General features: G+C 37.8%; 1 protein-coding gene and 1 long non-coding RNA gene across 4 annotated transcripts in view; one reads left to right on the top strand and one right to left on the bottom strand.

Moving 5' to 3' along the window:
• The window catches only part of LOC136858534 (HMG box-containing protein 4), a 387,970-nt gene extending 366,614 nt beyond the window's left edge, over window positions 1-21,356 (top strand). For both annotated transcript variants that reach the window (XM_067138142.2, XM_067138143.2), the window contains exons 9-11: window positions 573-820; window positions 907-1,057; window positions 19,021-21,356. In XM_067138142.2, coding sequence (XP_066994243.2) covers window positions 573-820; window positions 907-1,057; window positions 19,021-19,188 — 567 coding nt within the window. In that variant the 3' untranslated portion in view covers window positions 19,189-21,356. The remainder of the gene's footprint in view (window positions 1-572; window positions 821-906; window positions 1,058-19,020) is intronic.
• Window positions 1-25,109, bottom strand: part of LOC136858535 (uncharacterized) — a 59,488-nt gene that overhangs the window by 16,640 nt on the left and 17,739 nt on the right. The window contains exons 1-2 of one of the 2 annotated variants that reach the window (XR_010858646.2): window positions 24,814-24,834; window positions 554-795 (exon numbers count right to left, since the gene is read on the bottom strand). This is a non-coding gene — a long non-coding RNA (uncharacterized lncRNA). Of the gene's footprint in view, window positions 1-553; window positions 796-24,813; window positions 24,835-25,109 lie in introns of those variants that run through there. The other variant, XR_010858645.2, reaches the window with a different exon arrangement.

Below are 25,109 nucleotides of genomic sequence, written 5' to 3' on the forward strand. Positions count from 1 at the left end.
CACTTTATTACTATCTTATTTACATTGCCTAACGATAGTGAATCTGTGCATTTAATCCTGGTGACAGCACGATGGATTGTCATATCATAACACATGTTTTCTGTCAGTTTTTCGTTCATAACTCATCAATGAATGCAAAAGTGAAAAATCCAGCTTCGAGGTAGCCTTTGGCCATAACCATTTTTTGATGTGTCGGATCCCTTCCCTTTTTCTTTCTGGTTACTGTTAATTGAGGATGGTTGTCTAGTTGCACTTCCTCTTAAAACAGTTCCCGCTTGCTTGGCTTGCTTGGCTTGCTTGCTTGCTTGCTTGCTCCAGGAATATAAATTACTGGAACTGACAGTTTTCTCTGTAACTGCCTATTATGTATGCATGCATGATGGTATTAAATAGCTAGGGTTTTTTTTTTTTTTTTTTTGTAACAAAGAAAATAATAGCAAGCCTTTCTTATTCTGGTCATAGGGGGTAGGAATAGCCCACAAGTTTGGAAGATTCCCCCTCCCCGCCAGGTTTCAAATTTTCAGCAGGAATATATTATGAAATTTTAAATTACCAATTGTTTATTTTCTTAGAACTGGAAAAGACGAGCAAAACGTTTGGCTGTGAAAGGAAATCGTGAAGCACCCAGTGCTATAGATACTGCTCGCTGGAAGGCTCCTCCTTCTCGTTCCAAATTTATCAACCGCCTTGGCGGACGTCAGGCTCAGCAACAGGAACAACAGCAACAGCAGCACCAGCAACAACAGCATCATCAACAGCATCATCAGCAGCAACGACCCCAGCATAGTAGCCCACCTGTATCCCCAACAGAAAATAACAAGTGAGTCCATATTCAGAATAGGTGATTTTTCTTTAATTTACCTTTCATGAAAAATCATTATTTTTAAAATAAAACTGATTTCTTAGGAGCAGCAAGTCAGTTGGCATTGTGTCAGAACCTGTTGTTGGTCCTGGGCTATATAAAGTGATAGGAACACAACCTGTAGATGTAGCAGCTCATCTCAAGCTGTTGGGAGAATCCCTTTCCATAATTGGAGAGCGTCTCAAGGAGCATGAGGTGAGTGGACATTATTCACTTGTTTTTTACACTTTAGTATAATTTTACAGTTATAATAGTAAATATTAATATACTTAACGTGATCATAACCAGCTAGTAGTGAAGTTTGGGAACAAGCTGGATGGTGAAATTTATTACATGTTATTGTTAGTACAGGCTGTCTCAAACCTTTTGGGTCAAATTGAAATAGGTGATAGTGGATCCGCAATCGATTATATTAAGATAGATGACCAATGGTCGGAAATGCATATTTATTGTGTTATGGACACATACAGCGTACACCACAAAACAACAACGTAGCTCATAGTAATTGTTCATAGTGACAACCACCCAATCTCACAATGATCCCGGGTGTCCATTGTGTACTGGAAGAGGCAGCAGGTGATAAATAGCGTACACCCCTGACCATCAGACAGGCATACTGTACCCAACTCAGCTCATAGCACGTGTATCATGTGACGAGCACATGCATCGCTCCTGTGCCAAACCTATGCTGCACGCACACCACTATTCTTGGTGTCAGTTGTCCATTGTATCAGATTGCTCGTGATATGTTCATGGTGAGGTGTGTTTCTGTGTACAGTGCATGACACATAGTCAAAGATGTAACGTTACTTGTCACGAGAGTTGGCAGACATGCATTTAATGTACGGTGTGGCAGGATATAGTGCCCGTAATGCAGTATGAATGTCCAGAGAACACTTTCCCAACAGGTGTCATCCTAACTGAAAGAAGGTTATCTCCATGGATACCAACTTACGAGAGACAGAGTCGTTCATGCCACAGAGAGCCGGCCACGGTTCCCGCCAAAGATGTGTCCAAACACCAGACTTTGAGGAGATGGTGTTGGATCGTGTGGCTTACTAACCAGCAGTAAGCACCTTTCAGTTTGTCTGTGAAACGCACGCTACAAAGCATACAGTGTGGAGAGTACTAGCAGTACAGGTATTACACCCTTATCATAAAGAACGTGTGCAAGCACTGGGACAAACGGATTTTGAGCCCCGTGTTCACTTCTGTCAATAGATTGTCTACCGCTGTAGTGCTGAAATTTGTACAGTTTGTGTTGTTCGTGGATGAGACCTCATCACCCATGACGGTGTTTTCAACAGCCGCAACAGCCATGTCTGGAGTGAGGACAATCCCCACACCACCCACATCGGTGGCCGCCAGCAACGTTTCTCTGTCAACGTATGGGTGACATTGTACAAGAACACCTAATAGGACCTTATTTGCTGCCTCCCCATTTGACTGGTCCACATTACCTTATGTTCCAGCAAGATGAGCTGCCACAGTACCCCTTTTTGTCCGCGAAAGGATGTGGTTTAAACATGACGGTGCACCAGCCCAGTTTGAGCGCCTGAACAACGCATACCCTTGTCGTTGGATTGGAAGGGTAGGTCCTGTTCCATGGCCAGTGCGATTGCCAGATCTCACACCTCTGGACTTTTTCCTCTGGGGTTGTATCAAGTCGTTGGTATATGAAACCCCCGTAGAAACGGATGAAGACCTGATTGCTAGGGTCGAAGCTGCCTGTCTCTTGGTACAACATACACCAGGGATCTTTGAGAGAGTATGGCAGAACTGCTTGCTCCGTTGCCATTCATGCATTGAGACTGGGGGTCGTCACTTTGAATAGTTACTATGAGCTATGTTGTTTTGAGGTGTACGCTATGTATGTCCAGAACACAATAAATATGCATTTCTGACCTTTGGTTCCCTATCTGAACATAATCGGTTGTGGACCCACTATTACCTGTTTCAGATTGACCCAAAAGGTTTGGGAGACCCTGTATAATCTTACTATGTATTGAGTAACAACTCTTCTTCACTGCATTGTGCATCACATTTACATTTTCAAAAGAAAACATTCCATATGTTATCTAAGTAATCCAAAGTGGGACACCTTTCAAAATTTTAATCTATTCTATTAAAAATACATCAGTAAGTTTTCAAGATAGCAAAACCTGAAGGCCTGAAAAGCAGTGAATGATACGCTACTATTTATGTAGAGACATCTTTTAGATTCAATTGCATGAGCACAGGCAGTTATTACAAATTGGCTGATTGTAATGTTCCGTTTGTAAAACTTGCTGTTATTGAAATCTGTGTTAAAGAAAATTCCTGTAGCTGAAATTCACCACAGCCTTCAGCATGCATATGGAAATGTTCATAGGCGCTAGTTGTGCTTGGTGAGATATTTCAACCAAACAACTGGCTGCGCTGTTTGGATCACACAGCTAACAGCTAACAGGAGATAGTGGGTTCAAATCTCACTGTCACCGGGCGAGTTGGCCGTGCGCGTTGAGGCGCGCGGCTGTGAGCTTGCATCCGGGAGATAGTAGGTTCGAATCCCACTATCGGCAGCCCTGAAGATGGTTTTCCGTGGTTTCCCATTTTCACACCAGGCAAATGCTGGGGCTGTACCTTAATTAAGGCCACGGCCGCTTCCTTCCAACTCCTAGGCCTTTCCTATCCCATCGTCGCCATAAGACCTATCTGTGTCGGAACGACGTAAAGCCCCTAGCAAAAAAAAAAATCTCACTGTCAGCACCCCTAAAGATGGCTTTTCTTGGTTTCCCATTTTCACACCTTAATTAAGGCCATGGTCGCTTCCTTCACACTCATATTCTGGTATCATCATGGATACAGTTGCAGCAAAGCTCAGGACTGGGGAAATAATTGCAAACTTAGGGTGTAGAAAAGTTTATTGACAAGAGTACCGAGCAATTTGGCTACATGGTTTGGGTTATGTAGGAAGTAGTAGGTTCGAACCCCACTGGTGGCAGCCCTGAAGATGGTTTTTTGTAGTTTCCCATTTTCACACAAGACAAATGCTGTTGCTGCACTGCGCTTTTAGTCCATAGTTGCTTCCTTCCCAATCCGAGCCCTATTCCATCATGTGCGATTAGTTTCATTTTTTCGTATTGATGGTTTATGGCTCACAATTACAGAGTTTACTGACATTCCCACATAATCAATACACTATGTGTTGTGTTGTATTTATTTATTTATTTATTTATTTATTTATTTATTTATTTATTTATTTATTTACATCTAAATTGCAATACTAGAATGAATGAATCAACCAATCAAAATCCTGAGGGGAAAAAATGAATTTCACCCCCTATTAATCTATCCAATACTACCTTTAACAAATCATAAATAAAGATATTGAGCAAGGGGCCTAAACATAATTAGACAGACACATCAATATTCAACAATCTCATAGATACAATTGAAGACATGCTCGCAAATACGGTCTAACCCTCATTTTGCTTGAAGAGAACATTTAAGTTTTGTAAATGGAATGAAAAAATATATACTGCAGTAATTTTACCAATTTAGCAATTTTAAATTGTTTTATTTCAGACTAGCTGAATGAACTTAAGAGAAGTTTTATACTCAATGTACATGTGTTAGTTTTATAAAATACCTACCTAATTTGTGATAAATGGAAAGGAAATACACATAATTCTGGCAATACATTATATAATATACATAAGCTAAGTGTTGTTACAAACAAATAAGACATACTTTATCAACAAATGCAATATTCAGGTTGGCTTACAGGTACTTAATCCCGTACCATAACCTAATCATAATCAGGAATATCACAAAGTGGATCTTCTTCTTCTTGGACGGGACTACTTGCATTGGAAGCAAGATTTCTATAGTATGCATGATACACAGGTGGTATATAATCTACTAAGTCTAAAGTATCCTTCACTTTGGCTGAAAGTACAAGCCTAGGTCTGTCGTACTTACATGGTAGATGTTCAATATCGAATTATGGTCTACCAGGTACTTTCTTTCTGTGATCTACAGTCTTCAATAGAAGAGTATAAGTACCTGAAAAGTAACTTTATTGATTTTACAACATGTAATCTTGATTAATACCTTTTGCCTCGAATCAGAGACTGTTCTCTTAGTTACCTTATCTAGTAAAGGCGAAGCAGTGATAAACATGTCACGTGTCATCTTTACCACTGCAAAGGGCTTCTTAATCTTAGTCTTTCTCACAAGTTCCATTCATTGATCTGGAATGTAAATTGATGACACTTGCCTCTTTTTCTTCTCTATAAGGCCAAAGTCCCTGTCACATGGCAAATACGTGTGACCCGGCACTGATATTTATGTTCTATTGTATTAAATCTTTCAGTCTGGACAAAAAACATCCAAAAACTAACTAAAGAAAAGTTATTGTTTTCACCAAAACAAGAATCAGAATATACGATCACGTGGTTAACATTATCAGGAATGAAAGTCATTACATAATGCCGAAGGCATGAGATTATGTCATCGGCCTCCCTTCCCACTACATCCTCAGACAACATAAACCATGTTGCAGCATTATTTTCAACATTGTGAATGCCAAAATTCAAAGTCCAAAGCTGACGTTTATAAAATGCTATACCTACAGTCAAGTGGGGAGACATTGCTGCATGTCAAAAGCAATCACATGAACAGTGCTGTCTTCCTTAGATAATTGTGTATCTGCTTCTAACTGCTCCTAGGCCGACTCTGCTTTTCGTTTATGCAGCTCTAACTTACATTCTAGATTTTTTTTTCAGTGAATCATTCTCTGCTGAAATGTTAATGTTTAAACTGTCACATATTTTACATGTATCACAACGAGGTGCTTGGAAAGACAAACTATAATATTTATAAAAAATCTTTCTGTAAATAGAAAGGCTAACTTGCGTCCTATTTTTCTGAGTGCACTTGTCCTTATAAAGGTTATACATAACACTGATATTGAGTTCTCCACTTAAATACTTCATGTTAGGATTCTTTTCCCGAGAATAATGATTCGACTGAGTGGGGAAACTGTCAATATGCTCCCTAACGTAGTTGGCATCTGCATCTTCTGTTTTGTTGGATCTGTTGCCATACTGACCCCTCTGATCCTACTAAAACAGAATAAAAACCATTTTCCCTTACAACCTTGTTTTATTATCTTGAAGCACAGCTAACTTAAGTAGGGAACTGCAAGTGAAAAGTTATAAGAAGCACAGTGATTGCTTACCTTGAAGATACCTGAAGTTTTCTTCTCTTGAATTGTTCAAGAAAGTCATCCATTACTCAATCCAAATATAGACAATAGGGCATTTTTACAGATTTGAACCTCTTTCTGCATCTGTCATAAACTGAAAACACACAAGCATTGTCTTCTACTGCTACCACTGGGCAAGTTGCCCGTGCAGTTAGGGGCGTGCAGCTGTGAGCTTGCATCTGGGAGATAGTGGGTTTGAGCCCCACTGTCTTCAGCCCTCAAGATGGTTTCCCATTTTCACACCAGGCAAATGCTGGGGCTGTACCTTAATTAAGGCCATGACCAATTCCTTCCCATTCCTAGGCCTTTCCTGTCCCATGGTCGGCATAAGACCTATCTGTGTCAGTGCGATGTAAAGCAAGTTGTCCACTGCTACCAGAATCATTTACCTATCTTCATTTCACTGCTCAAATCTGTACACAACCCAAAAGGTACGCATTTTGTAAGTCATCACCCAAATTCCAGAAATTGAGAAAAAGTCCTTCACGATAACCTGTCACCTTTTCAAAACACTTACTCATACAATGGCAGTTTGCACCAATACTCTTCTTTTACAACACCTCTGTAATTAACATACTCCTCACCACTGTTCCTTTTCTTTTTTTTCTGAATTTCACGACACCACTTTGCAAGATTACTTTTCCTTTCACAATAATCTCCGCATATTTCTTCAGCTCGCTCAGCAAAATCACTCTCTGTGTCATCCAGGTTTGTTGTTTACAAGCAATAGCCAGGGTCACCAACATTGATTTAATGAACATTCTGGACTGGGTACATATTCACATATCATCAGAGACATGGTATTCTCAAGAATGATTTTTTAAATCATAAGTTACATTAAAATTCGTAATACCAATATAGTTAGTCTGTTATTGGACATTATAAATTTTCCAGCTAATTCATTCCTGGTTGCCAGCGTTTCACCCCAGTATTATAAATTTACTCATTCGGGACAAATATTTCAGCTTCCCTATGGGAATCAACATCTATATCATCATTAAAATTTTTATGTAATGTTCATAATGTTAGCTGCTCTCGGCAATGCGTTGTTTCAATCATCAGTTCACCACCACACTACACCACAGTGTTGGTGCTAAGCCTGCAATGTTTCGTACACTTATTTAATTTCTGCTCTGTAGAGGTTAGCTCATTTTTGTCTGACAAAGACTCTCACGTTAAACACTAAATTTTCCACCTATTATATTTCCTCTAAATGATCCCTGCTGATATTGGTGCAGCTCCTGCCGATTGCCGAAATGAAATCAGATATGAAGTTTTTAAAAAAATTTACCGAATTACATTAACAGCCTCAAAAATAATAACACTAACACAATCAACAGTAAAAAATACTGAAAGAATTCAAAAATAAGATAAAAAAATAATTTATTAATAACCAAAGGTGACCAAGGAAATACAACCGTTATTATGATCAAAGATGAATACATAATCAAAACCAAGCAATTAATTTCAAATGACATACTTGAAATCAGTAAGAAGGGCTCTACTAATAGAATCCAAAAAAACCTTATTATAATCCTCAAAAATACAAACTTTCTCTTCAATGACCAAGAAATTTCCAAATTAATAGTTATGGACCTGAAGCTTCCAACAGCTAAAGCAAACCCCAAAATTTACAAGGCCAGTGTCCTCATGAGACCCATCATAAATTATGACCTAGTCCCAGATATAAAATAACCAATTTATTCAAAGATTTCTGAAGAAACATTATTTATTTTCATCAAAATGAATGATAAGAAACACCATAGAATTTTGCAATATCACCAAAGAATTAGAAATCCAACAATACCACTCATTGGTATCATATGACATCACCAACATATATCTAAGTATTCCTGCAAAATAAAACTATAAATTTAATAGAAACAAACTTGAAAAAACAAAGGAAACTGAGTCTTATGGAAATTGAATTTATTATCATACACAAGAATCTCATTTATCCGGCCTTCATTAATCCGGATCTCTGGTTTATCCAGACTGAAAAACATTTTTTTTTACTTGTACAGTATTTCTTTTATGGTGTCAACTCTTCTTGAATGTCTTTTCCGCCAAGGATAGTTAAGGACAGGAATTGGAAGTATTCGGCCACGGTCTATCAAAGGTTCCGTCCCGGCATTCGCCTGGACTTGAGAATGCAAACCGCAGAAAACCATTCCCAGGACCGCCGAGGTGAGATTCAAACCCACGCTCTTCTGAATACAACACACTATTAATTCACTGATGGTGAATTAAAAAATGAAACCGGTGCTCCGTCAGAAGAAACAATATCTCATGGAGAGGCAACAATGCAGCTGGACAAACTGATGGTCTATTTAGAACCACACCGGCAGAACTGTTGTTCGTAAAATGTCTTCATGATCGTGCTGTGCCCAAACGCTATACAAATGTAAAACAGAAAAAATTCACACATTATTTTAGTGCATAAAGCAGACTCGTAAATATAAGAAAAATGTTCTTATATTTTTTGTACAATTGAAAAAGGTATTACTGTACAACTTATGTTAATAGATTGTATAACATGTACTGCATTTGTTTTTTTAGTTTTTCGAATTATCCGGATTTGCAATAATCCGGATCAGTTTCTGTCCCACTTAATCTGGATAAACGAGGTTCTTATGTACAAATTTTACTCTCAGCAGTATCTACTTTAATTTTAACGACAACATATACCAACAACATGGGCTTCCCATGGGATCGCCGGCCTCGGGAATTTTGGCAGAAATGTACCTAGACCACCTCGAACACACAAAAATTTACTTTACAATGGCGAAAAATGAGGGTATCCTCCTATTCAATACATCATATATTCCGTCATTAGACGGAGCAAACAAATTCAGACATGTTTCGGCTCGCTTGAGCCATCTTCAGTGAAAAAAATTAGGGGGTTGGAATAATTTACATAATATAAGTTGAAAAAATCCTAAAAAACATAATGAAAGAGTAAACAAAAAAACAAAAGAGAGCTTAGACAGAAAACAAAATTAGCACAAATATACACTATTTACATCAATATGCAGAGCAAAAAACTTACTGCGACAAAATTCAGTGAAGCAGGTGTTAATTTGAAATAATAATTGATACTAAAAACTGCGTTAACCTAAGAAACAAAGGAATGAGAAAACAAATGATGCAGATGGAAACAAATAATAGTAGCGCATGGTGAGGTTGTGGACCTCATAGTTTACAAATTATTGGCTTTAAAAATGACAAAACAGTTTGAAATTGCTGTCAGAATCATCCTAGTGGAAACCCATCACAACAAATTGGTCAGGAGGAGAGCGGGAGCAAACATTTTTGAGAGAAACCAAGCCTGAATTAACCTGCAGGCGAAAAGCCTGTGACAAGGAGAAAAAACAACATGAAATTTAAGGCTTTAGAAATAGCAGCATTCTCAATATCTTCTCAATCTAGCGGTCCCTTTCTTCATTATTGTTTCATAATGTTGGCTGGTGTTTTTGCCTTATTATAGAGGGGTCGGAAGGGCCGCATATAAAAATATGAGAAGCTGTGTTAGGTAGAAGACAGATGTATAGTAAATTGTAGTAATCTAGTGGAAACCGTCAATGAAGTTCTAATGGTGTGCAGTAGGTGGTTGTCCTCTCTAGTGGCCTGGCTTTCTCAAAGTAACGGTCTCATTCGCGTGATCAAGTCTATTGTTGGTTCGGCTGTGTTTGCTAGGATGGAAGGAGCGGAGGGGGAAGGGGAGGTGCAGGGCTGGTTTGAGGAAGGGAGAGGTGTTGAGTTGGAGAGACGGAGGTGGGTTTGTTTGGCAAATATAAGGAATGAATGTTTCAAGAGGATGTTAGTTTACTCGCTGACTTCTAAAGCTCGAATGGTGTGGCCTTCACAAAGTATCTTGTAACACAAAAATTGATAAAATCGACAACATGTATTTGTGGTGCAGATTCATAGATGATGGCTTTGCAGTAGTAGACGGAAGATTTGCTAATGGTAGCAGCATTTTAGAACAATTAAATAATATAGATCTAAACATAAAATTCACAGCTGAGACAGAAACAAACCATACTTTAAATTATCTTGACTAAACCATCATTAGGCATGACAACCATTTAGACCCAAACATTGAATACCGTAAGACAAGACTCCACCCATTCTAATGCCGAAATAAGAGTTTCATTTTATAGCACGATCAGTAGAGCATTTAATATCCTGTTGTCTCCAGAATTTTTTTTTTAAATCAACACAATACATACAGTAGCTAGAAACAATGGGTACAATACGGAATTCATAAATAAAATTATTTGTAAGATCAAACAGAAACCCAAATCAAGACTAATTAAAGAAGATAAACCTAAAAATGAATACACGTCCTTCACCTTCAACAACACCAGTACACACCATATCACCAATGTATTCAAAAGATGTAGCATTTAAAACTTCCCAAAATATCTCTTTCCTCTTTCACAACACAAGATCAATTAATAAGCCCAATAAATACAACAACTCAGGTATTTACAGAATGGAATACACAAAATGCTGTGCCTGCTACATTGGGCAGACAGGGACAAACCTTTAACACTCGTTACACAAAACATATAAATGCAGTTAGACATAATACGAGTAGATTTTTCAGCAGTAAGAGCATGAACAACAAAAACTCACTATTATGAATCCCAGGTTACCTACTGCTAAAGCCTTACCAAAAATACATAAAAAGACGTATTAAGGCGCCCTATAATAAACTGTTGAAATAGTCCCACTTACAAGGTTTCTAAATTTCTACACCATTTTTTAAATAGCCACTATAAATTCAATAATGAAGCTTACATCAAAAATCCATTTGATTTTTGTACTAAACTTTCTAAATTTAAGTTACATGACAATCATGTCATGGTTTCATATGATGTTACCAGTATGTATAGAAGTATACCAGTAAAATGAAACCATTAGTGTAATAGAACTAACCTCTTGAAACATAACACTATAAGCAAATGTGAAATAGATTAACTGATCAAATTGCTAAAATTTGTAGTAAACAACAACTTTACATTCAGTAACAAAATTTACCAACAGAAGGGGCTAGCGATGGGCAACCCAATATCTGGAATTCTTGCAAACATTTTTATGGATTATCTTGAGACTAATAAGATAATCAATAAAATCAATGGTTTACAGCTTTGGCTAAGATACGTTGATAACACATTTGCTATCATCGACACACACCATAATAATAGTGATAACATATTAAAGACCCTTAATGACCTTGACTGCAATATCAGGTTCACCAAGGAAGACGAAATCAACAAGTCTTTAAACTTCTTGGACCTAAACTTGACCAGAGCCAAAGATAATTTTATTTTTCAAATTTACAGAAAGCCCTCCGCTGCTCGTTTGACAATAAAGAATGAGTCATTACATCCTCAGTCTCATAAACAAGCAACTTTCTACAGTTCAGTTTATTGAGCATAAAATGTTCCTCTATCCCCTTCTAACCAGAAAAAAGAATTTGATTACATAAAAGAACTTGCAAAACTTAACGGCTATAAACCTAACCTGATCAATAAGATTATTGGTAAAGTAAAATTTAAATATACCACAAATTTAAGTCCAGATATGGCCAAAAAAAAAAACGGGAATCGAACCCGGGACTCCTGTGACCAAAGGCCAGCACGCTAACCATTTAGCCATGGAGCCGGACACGTGTCCAATAACGATTGTTAACTCGTTAAAAATTAAGGCTGACTAAACGACCGCTTAATTTTGAGGCTAAATACTGCAATTAAATAAGAATGGGATACACCTCGAGATATGGCAGAGTGCTTAATTGATTTCAGAGGTTAGTTTATATTTTGTCGTGTCTGGTTAAATTACTGAAAGGCTATTACGAAAATTTATAACGAGAAATGTATAATTTCTCTACTGACGCTTGAAGCGTGTTTTCATCATACGTATAGTATGGTTAAGTTAGGATACGTGACGCTGTTTGAATAAGAAAACTGAAACGTTGGCAACAAAATGCGATCGATCATCTTCGGTACGGTATAGTTTTCTCACTTTGTGCATTTGCGAACTCTCTCGTTGACATTCAAAGGCGATGTTGGAGTTGATTAGTAATACCCAACGACTGCTGTTCTGTAAAGAAAATTCGAAATGAAAGAGGATAACACGTATTCGTAATAAATGCGTAAATAACGCAGCCGATAGCAGTTGTTAACTCGTTAAAATTACTGAAGTAAACAATATCTTAATTTTAATGTTATATAACTTACGGAAATTAAGTAAGAATGCGATACACCTCAAGATATGGCGGAGTAGGGGAAGGTACCCCGGTATCGGACAGTTAAGCTTGTCTTTGAATAACACATTTTGGATAGGGTCTAATTAAAATTTAAAATTATTTTTGGAAACATATGTTGTTTATGTTTCATAGGAGCAATGCACTAATCCACAGCAACTATAGCGAAAATGAAATTTTAGTATTTATAAACACTTGAGTTTTCATAATTTTAAAAACATGGCACACGGTATCGGACACTTTCAGTATTGTTGTATTATTTTCCTATTACACTGTACCATTACATTACTTTCTAACACAAATGTCACATTTGTAATAAAGGGCATCCCCTTCAAGATTAGCACAGTTTTCATGCGCCCAACCCTTGCATATGATGCACTGAATCCAGTCTTCACTAAAATTCTCCCCACAGATGATGCAGTCATTTCACAATCAAATGTTAGAGTCTTTTTTACATTTTTCTGGCTCTGCTTCTTCGTTCGCGAGCTTCCTCCTTTGGTCACGCCGTTTTTTGAAGATTTTTTTGTTTCTCGCAGCACTGAGTTTTGTTGTCTTTCTTCAAGCCTTTGTTTGAAAGGGGTGGAGGTTAGAACTTCACTCTGGTCTCCACGCCTTTTCCTCAGGTTTAAATTTTCAATAGTTTCAGTTGGAAGAGGACTAATTTCCTGAAGTAGACTTGCACTCGGAGAGTTATTTTGATTAAGCCCATCTGAATTTTCACTCCTAGAGGCTGTGGAAGTGGATGCTATGCATGGTGAAGCTGAAGGACTGAATGTTGTTGTAGTTGGTTGTGCTTCAATTGACGCCTGGATCGAAGGAAGCTGGCTATTGGAAGGAACTTTAGCAGCTGTTGGTGACAACTCTTTCGAGGACGCGAAGAAATCTAAGTCGCTGAAGATGTTCCGGTTCAGGGGATAGATGCCACAACAGGAAAATGCTGACTGAGCAAGCTCCATTCTGCACACCTTGGTAAATGCAGAGCCAACTAGACCTGAAATATCTTTCAGCGTAATTTTCAGATTGGGATACTTCCTCATCCACATAGAACAAGCCTCGTTGAAGGCATTCTTGAATGGCTTCATGATCACTCGGTCAAGAGGTTGCAACCTATGAGTTGTGTGAGGTGGCAAACTCAGCATGTGGATGTTATGGTCTCGGGCAAACAGAATAACATCCAAATCTTTGTGGCTAGAATGGCCATCAACAATAAGTAGCACTGGATTCTCTTCACTTGGGTTCACTCTCAAAACAAAAGATTTCATCCACTTTAAGAATCCCTCTTTAGTTATCCACCCGCTTGGATGGGCATCAAATACACTGCCTATGGGTGATCCTTCGTCAGATCATTGTCCATTCTCACTCTGGGGAAAACAAACAATGGAGGAACAAACTGGTCACCTGAGGCATTTATGCAGAGAAGAACAGTAACGTTTTTTCCCCTTTCCCCGGAAGTTAGCTTACCAACTTGTTTCTTCCCTTTCACTGATAACACCTTCAACTGATTCTCGTGCACAACTGAAACGCCAGTCTCGTCAGCGTTGAAAATCCTCGAAGGATGAAATAAGTATCGAAGCATCAAATCAGTGAGCTTGTCAAAAAATTTGTCCACTTGCTCCTTATTGAAGCCTTTCGCCCGCTGCAGGCTGGTGGATTCAGCCGATCTCAAGCTCAGATCGGGATGCCTTTTCATGAATGAATAATAAAATCGTTTGCTCGCCATGCCCTTTTCCTTATTAAACTGATGTTTTAGTTTCAATTTCTCTGCGAACTGAAAAACCAATTTCAAAAATTCATTCCTACTTAGTGGCATTAAAAAGCTGTCTAACATTTTCACATGATTGTATAAAGCTTCGTCTTCCTCTTCAGAAAACGTACTTTTATATGTACCCATATCAGGTTTCATTTCTACCTCCTCCCCTGAAGACAATAATTTCAATCTGTCACCTAACGTACTTTTAGGGACGCTAAACAGCTCACTTGCTTCCCTAATGCTCAATTTATCCCGTCTTACTTCATCATCAGCTAATTTCATGTTCTCCTCCGTCCAATTTCCTCTTTTCTTCCCCATATTTATCTGCAACAAAGGAAAGTACTTTAAGAATGAGCAATAAACCTACAAATAACTTTGTCCGATACCGGGTGCCGCAAGCTTGTCCGATATTGAGTTCCGTACGCGAAAAACTGAAAAAATCACCGTATGTAACACGTGTAAAGAAAAGCAGTGTCATCCTCCATACTCTTACATTAACATATGGTAAATAATAAATAATGGTGGAAATTATATTTCACTCACCAGTATTGTAGTAACAGGTTCACAAGATTATTTTGGTGCAGACAGAAGCAGGTCAAAAACAGGAAATCCTCTAACGCGTGTTCACTTCTCGGTTCACGGAAATACAATGGTCCCTCTCAGGCCTCCCTGGAAGGAACCTGTTACTATCTGTACAAAAGTTGCTGCAACATTGTACTGGAAACCCCAAACTGACACTGTCCGATACTGAGTGCCGTCCGATACCGGGGTACCTTCCCCTACATCACTGATTTCAGAGGATATTTCATATCTTCTCGCGTCTACTTACGGGTATTTACATGTAAATTTTTCGCGAGGAGGTTATTTCTCTACATGCGTTTCAAATATGTTTTCATGATAGGCTACAAATACGGTTAGATTAGGTGACGCTGTTTGAATAAGAAAGCTGAGGTGTTTGCCACAGAAATATCTGGAGTGATGCCGTATTTCTCCGAATCCAGACATTTTTTTTCCCCTCAGAATCTCATGCGAAAACTCAAGGGTTGTTGCATTCGCGGCCTAACAGTAAGTTAATGGATACCACTGGCAACTACCGCGGTAACCACGCTGCTTCGTTTCACACGCGCACAGAACTCGTTGACAATAAACGACCGCCTCTTTACTACACATCGCTAGCCGCGACAACCGGTTGTACAGTGCCTGTGTGTTTCTCAGATCTGCAGAATGACATCAAAACATGCGACCCTTCGAATTCTTAGAAAAACCATGGCTACTCAGTGGCAGAGTCATAACGCGTCTACCTGTATTGTACTTGACGGAGTAAAATCAAGGTTTATAGGCAGCAGGAATATTTTCGTGATGGATACGTGGATACGTGGAAAAGGTATTGCCGGCAAATTTTCAACGGGTTCTAGTCGATATTATGCCAGTTCTAAGTTAATGTTTATTAAACACTCGGAAATGTAGAATAATTGTACGCCACAAGAAAATACGGCATAGGCCTAACTAAAGCCAATATTTGGCGTTAGCGTGAAGACAAAGAGCATAAAAAATGCGTACTGTACAAAAAAGGCATTCAGTGGTCCGCAACAAGGAAGCTTTAAAGAAGTCGAAGATTAAATTGTGAGGTATGTGCACGAAAAACGCAAGGGCGGAATGGCCATACCGTGACTTTCAACGTTCGCGATTAGGCCGAACCCAACAAACGAGAAGAGACGCTGCGTAAAAGTAACAGTTTTATAGATAGCAGGAATAATTTCCTGATGGATCGTTGTATTGTCGAGACGCATGGAATAGGTATTGCCGGGAAATTTCAACGAGTTCTCTTCGGTATTATGATGCCAATGTCAAGTTAATGGTCCTTAAAATCGCGGAAATAAAGAATAATTGTGCAGCCGAAAAAACAAAAGAAATACGGCGTGACGAAAGTCAATGTTCGGCGTCTAAAAATAGTCTAAAATGCGTAGGCCTAATGTACAACAAGACATTCATATGATTTTACAAACTTCTTTTTGAACCTGATTTAATTTTTTTGAAGGAAAAAGTAGGGTTCATCTTGAATTCGGAGAAATACGGTACTATATTTTTTTCAGGATGAATTTAAACATACACTTTCACGTAGTATCGGATCACGAAAAATAATAAACAAGTAAGCCGTAGTGTGGATATCATCTGCAGAAATGCAAGTTTTAAACAAACTGATTGCCGTTTCATACCGATTTTAAGTGCATGAAGGGTTTTCCGACTTTTATAAAAAAAATCGCATATAACGACAATCCGTTATAGCGAGTAAATTTTTCGCCGTTATGAAATCTCGCTATAACGGACTTCTACTGTATATGCAAAATAGCTTCAAAATATTTTTTGTCGCGTTTATCGTTAATGCAAAAAAAATCATGCCTCTAGCTATTGATTTTCTGTAATGTAAATGTCAAATCTTAGGGTACCATGTATTTTAAGGACACTAGGTTCGGGGCCCTGGCCTAACTTTAGGCTAAGATTTATTTTGAATGATGATGCTTACAACATCAAAGCGAAACATGTCCCAACTTACAATACCAGTTGTAATGTTTATATCCTAAATATAAGGAAAGATAAGTATTGGAAAGGTGGTGTAAATTACTATTCTTATTTTAATGTTTATAATGCTTGATTATTGTCTTTTCTTTCTTGAACATTAACTATTTCTTTACATTCTATGGACTCAGACACTTCATTGTCATCTTTGACTCAGTTTTCCTGATCTTGTGTTCAGTTGAGGGACTGCTATTGGTAGAATTATGGTGGTGTATTACGTAACTTTTCTCATATCTCATATCTTTCTTGCTCTTTATTAAGAAACTCCATTAGCAACATCATGTGACCTTCTGGAATTTGAAAGACTTGTGGGACAATAATATGTTCCATAACCATTCATTTATTCTCGCAGGATCATGAAGGCTTGATCACCTTCAAATCATTAGGACTCAGTGATGAAGTACACATGTCTGTTTCAAGGAGACTAATAGAAGTGACTTCCATGAGGCTCTTAGTTTGGGAGTTTAAAGTTGTGACCTTGTGACCTTTGACTGAGTTGTGCCAGTCCCCTTACATTCATCTGATCCCACTTGGTAAACACTTATCTTTTAACACTTATTTTATTAGGGTTTCATTTTCATTTTTCTTTTACCAATTCCTTCATTTTTTTAGGAGGATCGGACATCATTCTCCTAAAATTTAAATTTAAAAGGGGGATGATTATCTCATATTTCCCCCGAAAACAATCATCACCTTCACTACATCTCTAATCATTTTTAAAATTCTTCTACCGAGCGAGTTGGCTGTACGGTCAGCGTTGCGCAGCTGTGAGCTTTCATTCGAAAGATACAATACCAATGCGCTATGAGAGACTTTGTCTCATTACCAAAAATTGATGCCTGCTTGGCCATCAGATGATATAGATGTTGATTTCCATAGGGAACCTGAAATATTTGTCCCAAATGAGTAAATTTATAATACCAATATAAATAGTCCATCATTGGACATTTTAAATTTTCCAGCTAACTCATTCCTGCTTGCTAGCGTTTCACCCCCGTGTGCTAAGTTGGGCTCATCTGTTGGTACTTAGCACACCCACCAAGACGCATGGCTAGTGCATACCGTGGAGGCCACTGTGTAGGCTACTTGGAGCCACAGACAGTGCCAATGCACTATGAGAGACTTTGTGTCATTACCAAAAATTGACTCCCTGAAGTTTGTTTTCCATGGTTTACCATTTTCATACCAGGCTGTATCTTAATTAAGGCCATGGCTGCTTCCTTCCCACTCCTAGGCCTTTCCTATCCCATCGTTACCATAAGACCTATCTGTGTCTGTGCAACATAAAAAAGCACAAAACCAAAAAAAAGTGTAAAAAGTAAAATCCAGTCAATAGAAATTAAATTCATCAGAACAGTGAACCAAATGACCAGGAAGGACAACGTTAGAAATGAGGCAAACAGAAGGAGACTGGCATCAATATCATCTGGCATTGATCTGTGTCTAATAGGGCAGCAAGAACCTGCACTTCCTCTACACTAACACTAGTGTGACCCAGCCGAGCCATGTCCGCTATGCTTTCACAGCCCTCGTTAATAGCTCTAACCCACCTCACCACTGTTCTGTACTGTATGGTATTGCTGTTTCACTACATGCTTCACAAAAACCTTCATGATATTGTCTTGCTATGTGACCATGGGCACATTGAATTTTCAGCCAACATCACTGTTCCTGTTTTGTAAATGTGATGAATACACAACGCACAACAGTTTAGAGCAGCAACTCAAACACGACTGGTTTCTTCTCACCACAGCATTGTCATGTTTCAACTGGTGGGCAATTCCATTTAGAGTGGTTAGGCATAGAGGCATAGAGTAACAGGTGGCAGAAGTGACAATTAATTCTGCTTCATTTCACATCCACAGTAAAAGTATTCTTTTACCACCTGTCTAAACCTTTTTTTTTTTTCTTTTCAACTTCTTAGGCCTACACTTTCCACATCAAGAATGAAGATCACTAAGAATTGACTTCTAAATAAGTGTGAACACCTGCTGGAAGTAGAAACTAGATTATCAGAGGCTGAGAAAGATCTGGAAGTAGTGATATAACAAAAAGAGAACTCATATCTGTTGAAAGCTGTGTTAAGATGTGCAATTTGTCTTCATCATTTTGCTTTTTCATATTTGTTCATGTCTTTTTCTTCGTTTACCCCTTCTGTGCTAATGATCTGTCATCCTTGATGTTTCAGTGTTCCTGTCTTGTGTTCCTGTCTAATGTGTATTGAAGTGCATAGTTTGATATTAATTTATTTTATTTGTAATAACTTTGTTTCATGGCATTATAATCAAATATTTCTTCATGTACAGGGTCAGTTTGCTGTGTCAGGAAGTTTATCTGTGCTTTTGGACTCTCTCTTGTGTGCTCTGGGTCCATTACTGTGTCTCACACAACAAGTTCCAGAGACTAATGGGTGTCAACCAGACATGTTGGTACGCATTCTTGACAACATAGCCTACTTCATGCCTGGGCTTTAATGGGTCAGTTGTGCTGTGCCAAGTAGTATTACTTGGAAGAACTTTTTTAATAAAGGACAGTTAATATTGAACATTTTCAGATGCTCTGAAGAGATTAATTCTAGAAAACATATCATGTCATCTTTAGCTGTATTATGTTAAAATGCTGAGATTTCATTGACATATTGCTTTAATAAAGATTTTCAACAAAATTAGATTGTACTAGGGGTCATTTAGTTTGTTTACAAAATTTGTTATCAACAATGGATGGGAACTGAATTGAAGGTAAGATCAGCTAAAATTATTCTACTCTTAGCTTTTCCTGGAGTACCACTATTTCTTTTTTTATTTAAAAATAGGTTCATGACATAAGTTTGATGTAATGATGGGATGTGGAGTTTTCCCTTGAAAAGGTTGATTTTGAGAGGAACATTACCAGATCTCGTGGAATGATTATACTTGGAAACTAAACAAATTGTGGGTTAAATTGCTGTCAAAGGAAGTCTCTGTTGCCCTATGTCTTCTTGTATGCATTAAGTTCTATGCATAACAGGTGCCAACTTAACATTTATATAGAACCAACTGTGAAATAAAATTGAAAATTAGAAGAAAAATTCCATTTCATTATTATACAACATTTATAATTTTATATATTGAAAAAATGTATCAGTTTTCATGAAACATCCTGTATAGAATATTTTTTTGTAACTGTAAAATTACACAAACATACAAATTAAATTTTTTATTTATAATACATTTTACTCCAACTTTACTTACTCTTTTTTTTTTTAGAGGAACTTCCTCTTATCCTAAGGTATCAAGAAAGCTTGAACATTATAGTTTTATTAACTGTTTACAGTCAGTTTATAATTATTACTACTACAGTAAATCCTGTCCTCAGCTGAAACGCAAGGGACCGGAAATTTTTCCACTGTATGTAGAATTCCGTTTCAAAAACGTGGTTAAAAATAAAATAAAAAGCATAAGCACGTACTTCCGTTAGATAATCCACCAAAAATGTATATGATTTTGTGTGGTAGTAGATACAATGACATTAATCACACACTTACATACAATAGTTCATAACACTGAGACCTGTGGAGAATCTCTTTATATGAATGTTTACTGTATGGTGTAAAATATTGTTCTAGAATATTTTATTTGTATTCCCTCTATCTACCTAAGTAACCACTAGATTGTAAATCATTATGGTGAAGTGATATCTTGTAGCGTTCAGGAAATTTTGTGTCGCGGACTTTTGGAACAGGGTGTGATAGCCCCTGTCAATTCTAGAAGCATGCCCTTGCTAATTCTGGAAGACAGAAAGTTCACGATCAGTGTCTGCCTATGTTCTGGAATATTGTGAAAACATTGCAACTTGATAAAGAGTTTTGATTGGTGGATCTGGGTGGCGATAGGGAAGCTCCTGTGCTCTGATTGGTCACGGGGCCAGCTTTGCCTTTTTAAGAGAGTGAGGTGAGATTTCGTGGTCTTTCGTTTTCTCGTCAGTCCAGCGATCAGATGCACGTCGGCGAATCCTCCCTCCCAGGATGGGCTACCTTGGGGTAAGCATTGTTGGTCTCAGTTCCACCTTAATTTATATTTAATGTTCACTTGTATTTTTACATAGGAGTTTACCCTACTCGCCCAGACTCGCCAATCAATTACTTCAGATGCCTTAGCTTTTCAGCTGGGCCTGCCTGTTTGCTTTCGAGGCATTCCCCTTTCCTTTGTTTTGCAAAACATGTAATTTGTAGATTAATTTAATTTACCTCGGGGTTTGCCTCTAGTAACTCCGTGTCACTTGATGCACGCTAGTTTTTCCGCTGCCCTGTATCAGAAGTGTTTTTGGTGTGGGAGCGAGTTGAACTGGCCTCTGCGCCAAGTTTAAATATTTCTGATTTCCTCCTATTTCCATTATGTGGCACGATTGTCAGAAAGCGTGTTAACTTTCATTTAATATTGTATTTGTATCCTGTGGTTCATCTTAGCCTCAAAATTGTATGGTAGAAGTCGCATTATGTTAAGATATCTCTAGTTAACCTCTTGACCTAATAGCAAAGCTCTTGGCGAGGTACATCTAATTTGTATTTTGGAAATGGTGTAACTGGATTGTTTGGATAGATGAATTTTGTTCGGAATTTTCTTTGTAATGTTTATTTTGAAAAATAATATCTTGAACCAAGGGATCACCGTTGATTTTTTCTGGAAACCCGCAACCTTCGTATCCCAATGGCCCTGGTAGGTTTTCCAGACCCGCTCAACACTCCTTTATTATAGTTGTCACGTTGCCCAATCTGATGATGTTTCTGTTGGTGCAGTTCATGTGATGTTCTATGGTGTGCTAAGGTTTTAAAAGTTCCATGTCATTTGATTTGTTTCCCCTTTTCTTAACTGTGTATCATGTAACCACTGGAAACCAGTTACATATTGGTGGCCGAGCAAGTGATTGATTGCGCACGAAAGAAAAGTGAACGGTGATGGTACCTAACTTAAAACAGTTTAAGGTCTGAAATTTGTAAATCGCCTTGAAATTTAGTTTCTACCTGTCACGATGGCTCGTGCTGTTCCTAATCCTTTCCATTTGAGAACGTCAGAACTAATTTACGAACTTCATATCCACAAACTGAATTCTACAGGCAATGTCAGAGATGACACAAGCCTATTGAAACAGTCCCTTAATTTAACCGTAACCATCCCTTAATTTAACCGTAACCATTCCTGAGTTAACTATGGATGAGTTGCGCGGCCGTGGTTAAAGGTAAATTGGTAGAATTTAAGGCCATTCTTGTGTCTTTCGGTGCTTCTGAGCCCTCACATAGCCAATTAGCGTGGGTTAAGGCACAGTTATTACATTACCTGGACAGAATTAGAGATTTGTTGTCTCTTAAATTGCCGGCAAATGAGCGGCAGGAGTGTGAATCCTTGTTAGTACAGTTTATAAGAATATTGGATAAAATCATAGGCTTGCTTGAAGGGAAGGAGTTGCCTAACACTAGTTCTGAGATTCAGTTGTCTACCCTTTCTGAATCATGTGAAAGTGTTAACTCTGGTTCCGCATCTGTAGCTTCTCAAGTGTGTACTGTGGCAGCTAGTGCTAGTGTTATTCAGGAGTCTGACGTGAGTTATGCTCGCCTGGGATCTTCTGCTTTGTTGTCAAGAGCTATGACACCTGTAAGTGATTCATATAATGTATCTTCTTCGCATGTCGGTATCTCTACTAATCTTCCTGTGGTAACTGGTATTTCTGCCATGGCTCAGTGTTTGCCTTCTATTGTTACACAACCTGATTCTTACGCAGTGGTGCAAAACCATCCCCCTGTCTTGGTGCCACGTAGATCAAGTTTTCCTTTAGGTTGCATAACCCCTACACAAGTGGTTAATGCTCCGATGGTCTCTCAGATCAGTGAGAACCTCCCACAAATGAGATTATCTGCACCTGTAACATTGCAGGGTAACGGTAGGCCTAGTTTTTAACCTAACTTTCAGTACTCCTTCCTTTTCGCAAGGGCGCCCGAATCAAGGGTACGATGCCACTGTAACCCCTCAGGACCACTCTAAGCCTTCCCAGGAACCTCGTACACCTGCCTTCCCCCAGATTTTCTCCAACATACCTAACCCCTTGACTACTGTGTTTAAGGGAGTCTCTAAATTTTCGGCTAACTCTATCGATGAGGTTATTTCTTTCCTTCGGTTTTCAGTCGAGTTTTTTTTTGCTATTTGCTTTACGTCGCACCGACACAGATAGATCTTATGGCGACGATGGGATAGGAAAGACCTAGACCTTAATTAAGGTACAGCCCCGGCATTTGCCTGGTGTGAAAATGGGAAACCACAGAAAACCATCTTCAGGGCTGCCGACAGTGGGGCTCGAACCCACTATCTCCCGATTACTGGATACTGTGATACAATTTTTTTAGTTTTGCCAATTGCCACCTTTTCAATACAATAAAAATATATTACAAACTTACATATTTATTATGATGTTTACATGGTACATGTTTCGCTCCTTTTCGTGAGCATCAGCAGCCAAACTATCATTAATCTAAGATTGTGTAAGATCATAAAACAATTCTTTTGGTTCAAGATTACTCCTATAAAACTAATTGACAATCTTATAACATTTTAGAAGTCACACAACAATAAAAATATGTCTTAAGTTAACACTTTTTGTCTAAAATCTTCTTCAGTCCAAACATTTTATTGCCGAAACTCATCCGGTGAACATCTTTTAAAATTGTTTAAAAATAAGAATAAAATAAAAAACTTTGAAATCTGGCTAGTTGTGTTGATTCCCACTGCTTAACTTGTATAATTGTCATTCAAACTTCATAACAGTATTGAATATTTTCTGCAGTTGATAATTGTCATTATGGTCGATAGACTTGTTGTTGTTGCTGGAGTAACATTTATAAAATGTATTGGTATTAATTTATATTATCAATGGGGTAAAATTGTACGTGAACAAACCTGTTGATGAAACACTTTTTGATGTGATATTATAGCAAGTAGTTCTCAAGAGGCTAGGAGTAACACCAAACAATTACGCAGCAGAAAGGAAAATACACCAACGAGCCATTATGGAATGTTCGAGAACATTTTAAATCCAATATCACATCAAAAAGTGTTTCATCAACAAGTTTGTTCACGTACAATTTTACCCCATTGATAATATAAATTAATACCAATACATTTTATAAATGTTACTCCAGCAACGAGAACAAGTCTATCGACCATAATGACAGTTATCAACTGCAGAAAATATTCAATACTGTTATGAAGTTTTAATGACAATTATACAAGTTAAGCAACGTGAATCAACACAACTAGCCAGATTTCAAAGTTTTTATTTTATTCTTATTTTTAAACAATTTTTAAAAATGTTCACCGGATGAGTTTCGGCGATAAAATGTTTGGACTGAAGAAGATTTTAGACAAAAAGTGTTAACTTAAGACATTTTTTTATTGTTGTGTCACTTTTAAAATGTTATAATATTGTCAGTTAGTTTTATAGGAGTAATCTTAGATTAATGATAGTTTGGCTGATGATGCTCACGATAAGGAGCGAAACATGTACCATGTAAACATCATAATAAATATGTAAGTTTGTAATATATTTTTATTGTATTGAAAAGGTAGCAATTGGCAAAACTAAAGGAATTGTATCACAAGTAGATCTTCAATACGGACAAGGAAAATGAAGTTTATAACCTGGAAATACTGGATACTGGCCGCACTTAAGCGACTGCAGCTATCGAGCTCGGTTTAGTCTAGTTTAAGGATCAGGCAGTCGTATACAATCTCAGTAACGATCACGTGTTTCAAATTCTATACCTGCATGTATCTGGAGCTGTTTGTGAGCATATCATTAGAGCCATTTCAGAAAGATGGACTGCAGATCAATTTCACGTACATGTGCTTGAATTTTTCATTCCTTCTCGTGCCTTGTCTTCATTAGTGCAGAAGCATTATTTCAGAGTGCAGCATTTGAACGAGTCATTACCTGAATATATTTTTATATATTTTTAATTTTTATGTTTTTGTGATAAGTAGTGTAAACCCCCCCCCCCCCTTTTTACAGAAGAGAGCACATAATACAAGGTACATATAAAACAAGTAATGATTTAATAATCCAAAATAACAAACCTGAAAGAATAACGTCAGCCGATGATACACTCGGGAAAATATTTTAATTTTGACAACACATGGCTTCCCAGGATAACCAACATGACAACTAGAGAAAGGATATATGGGAAGCAGGCTGGGAAACCCTACAGAGGACGAGATCTTACGTGACGTTGTAGGGAAAGAAATGTGAGAATATTAACCCTTTGGTCTGACTTTACTTAACATATAGAATTTAAACAAGGTATAAAGAACAGAAAGTGAAAGGATAACATCATCAATTAAAAATTTTTAATCGAACCACGAGTTCCTATCAG

This window comes from Anabrus simplex, chromosome 1 (assembly GCF_040414725.1).
Source record: "Anabrus simplex isolate iqAnaSimp1 chromosome 1, ASM4041472v1, whole genome shotgun sequence".
In the NCBI taxonomy this organism is placed as follows: Eukaryota; Metazoa; Arthropoda; class Insecta; order Orthoptera; family Tettigoniidae; genus Anabrus; species Anabrus simplex.